This window comes from Nicotiana tomentosiformis, chromosome 4 (genome assembly GCF_000390325.3).
Source record: "Nicotiana tomentosiformis chromosome 4, ASM39032v3, whole genome shotgun sequence".
NCBI lineage: Eukaryota > Viridiplantae > Streptophyta > Magnoliopsida > Solanales > Solanaceae > Nicotiana > Nicotiana tomentosiformis.
The window spans coordinates 59,590,021-59,591,671 of NC_090815.1; the positions used below are offsets into that span (position 1 = coordinate 59,590,021).

General features: G+C 42.9%; 1 protein-coding gene across 1 annotated transcript; it reads left to right on the forward strand.

Annotated features, from left to right (window-relative positions):
- The first annotated feature begins 895 nt into the window (after positions 1-895).
- Positions 896-1,246, forward strand: LOC138909752 (uncharacterized). Its single transcript, XM_070200965.1, has one exon. It carries the CDS (start codon positions 896-898, stop codon positions 1,244-1,246), a length of 351 nt encoding a protein of 116 aa, XP_070057066.1.
- The last annotated feature ends 405 nt before the right edge of the window (positions 1,247-1,651 follow it).

Below are 1,651 nucleotides of genomic sequence, written 5' to 3' on the forward strand. Positions count from 1 at the left end.
CTAGATTCGAGTCGTTCGGAGGCCGATACACGTGGGGAGGGCTTGTTGGAGTATTGGGTTACGCGTTTTGAGGTAAATAATATTTCTAAACTTGGAATTGAGAGTATTTATCCCTGGAAAACATTTTATTTGTGTTGTGTTGAGGTGACGTATATGCTAGGTGATGGGCGTGTGGGCGTGCACCATGGTAATCATGAACCAGACTGATTTTTGTACTATGTTGCTTTCAAGTCTTGTGTTATCCGTGTAATTCCTACTTGTCAGAGTAATTGAGATGTGATTTATGTTAGAAATCATATTTAGGCTATGTGCTTATTCGGTTGAGACCTAATGAGGGTATTTCTGTTCTTTTTGCATTATCTTCTTTAACTGTAATTATACACTCAGTCATGGTTCTTCATTTGCATATTATCTCTCAGTCTCCGTTCATCATTCATTTTTACATCACATGTTCCCATTATTGGAATGTGTGGTACAAGATTGTGACCCCTTGAGACTTGTGAGATTGATAACTGAGGTGGGCCTCAGAGCCGTATTGAGAGTGTTATTGTGGATCGGGCTGCATGCCGCAACACGCCATATTGAGGGTGATTGCTTATGCATCTAGGCAGTTGGAGGTTCATGACAAGAATTATCTTGTGCATGAATTGGAGTTGGCAGCTATTGTTCACACATTGAAGATTTGGAGGCACTATCTATACGGTGTTCATTGCGAGGTCTATACTGATCATCGGAGTCTCCAGCATCTGTTCAAGCAGAAGGATCTTAATTTGTGGCAGTGGAGATGGTTAGAGTTTCTGAAAGACTATGATATCACTATATTATATCATCCAGGGAAGGCCAATGTGGTGGCCGATGCACTGAGTAGGAAGGCGTAGAGTATGGGAAGCTTGGCATGTTTACCATTAGTAGAGAAGGCACTAGCCATGGATGTTCAGGCTTGGCCAATCAGTTTGTGAGATTGGATGTCTCGAAGCCTAGTCGGGTTCTTGCTTGCGTTGTGGCTCAGTCATCATTGTTGGAGCATATCAAGGCTCATCAGTTTGATGATCCTCACTTGTTGGTGTTGAAGGATATGGTGCAGCGGGGTGGTGCTAAGGAGGTTATGATTAGCGATGATGGTGTTATAGGCCAGATTTGTGTTCCAATTGTTGATGGGTTGAGAGATTTGATCCTTGAGGAGGCTCACAACTTGCGCTATTCCATTCATGCTGGTGTCATGAAGATGTACCGTGACTTGAAATAGCACTATTGGTGGTGGAGAATGAAGAAAGATATTGTTGAATATGTCTCTCGGTGATTGAATTTTCAACAGGTGAAGTATGAACATCATAAACTGGGAGGGTCGATTCAAAGATTGGAGATACCGGAGTGCAAATGGGAGTGTATTACCATGGATTTCGTTTTTGGGCTTCCACAGACTTTGTTGAAATATAATGCAGTTTGGGTTATTGTGGACCGGTTGACTAAGTCTGCACACTTTATTCCGGTGGTGACTTCCTATTCTATAGAGCGGTTGGCTCAGATCTACATTCTGGAGATTATTTACTTGCATGGCGTGCCCATTTCTATCATTTATGACTGAGGAACGCAGTTCACGTCGCAGTTTAGGAGAGCAGTGCAGCGAGAGTTGGGCACACGGGTTGAGTTG

Excerpts from the sequence above, each read along its gene's own strand:
- LOC138909752 (XM_070200965.1), top strand. The coding sequence starts at position 896 with ATGTTTACCATTAGTAGAGAAGGCACTAGCCATGGATGTTCAGGCTTG.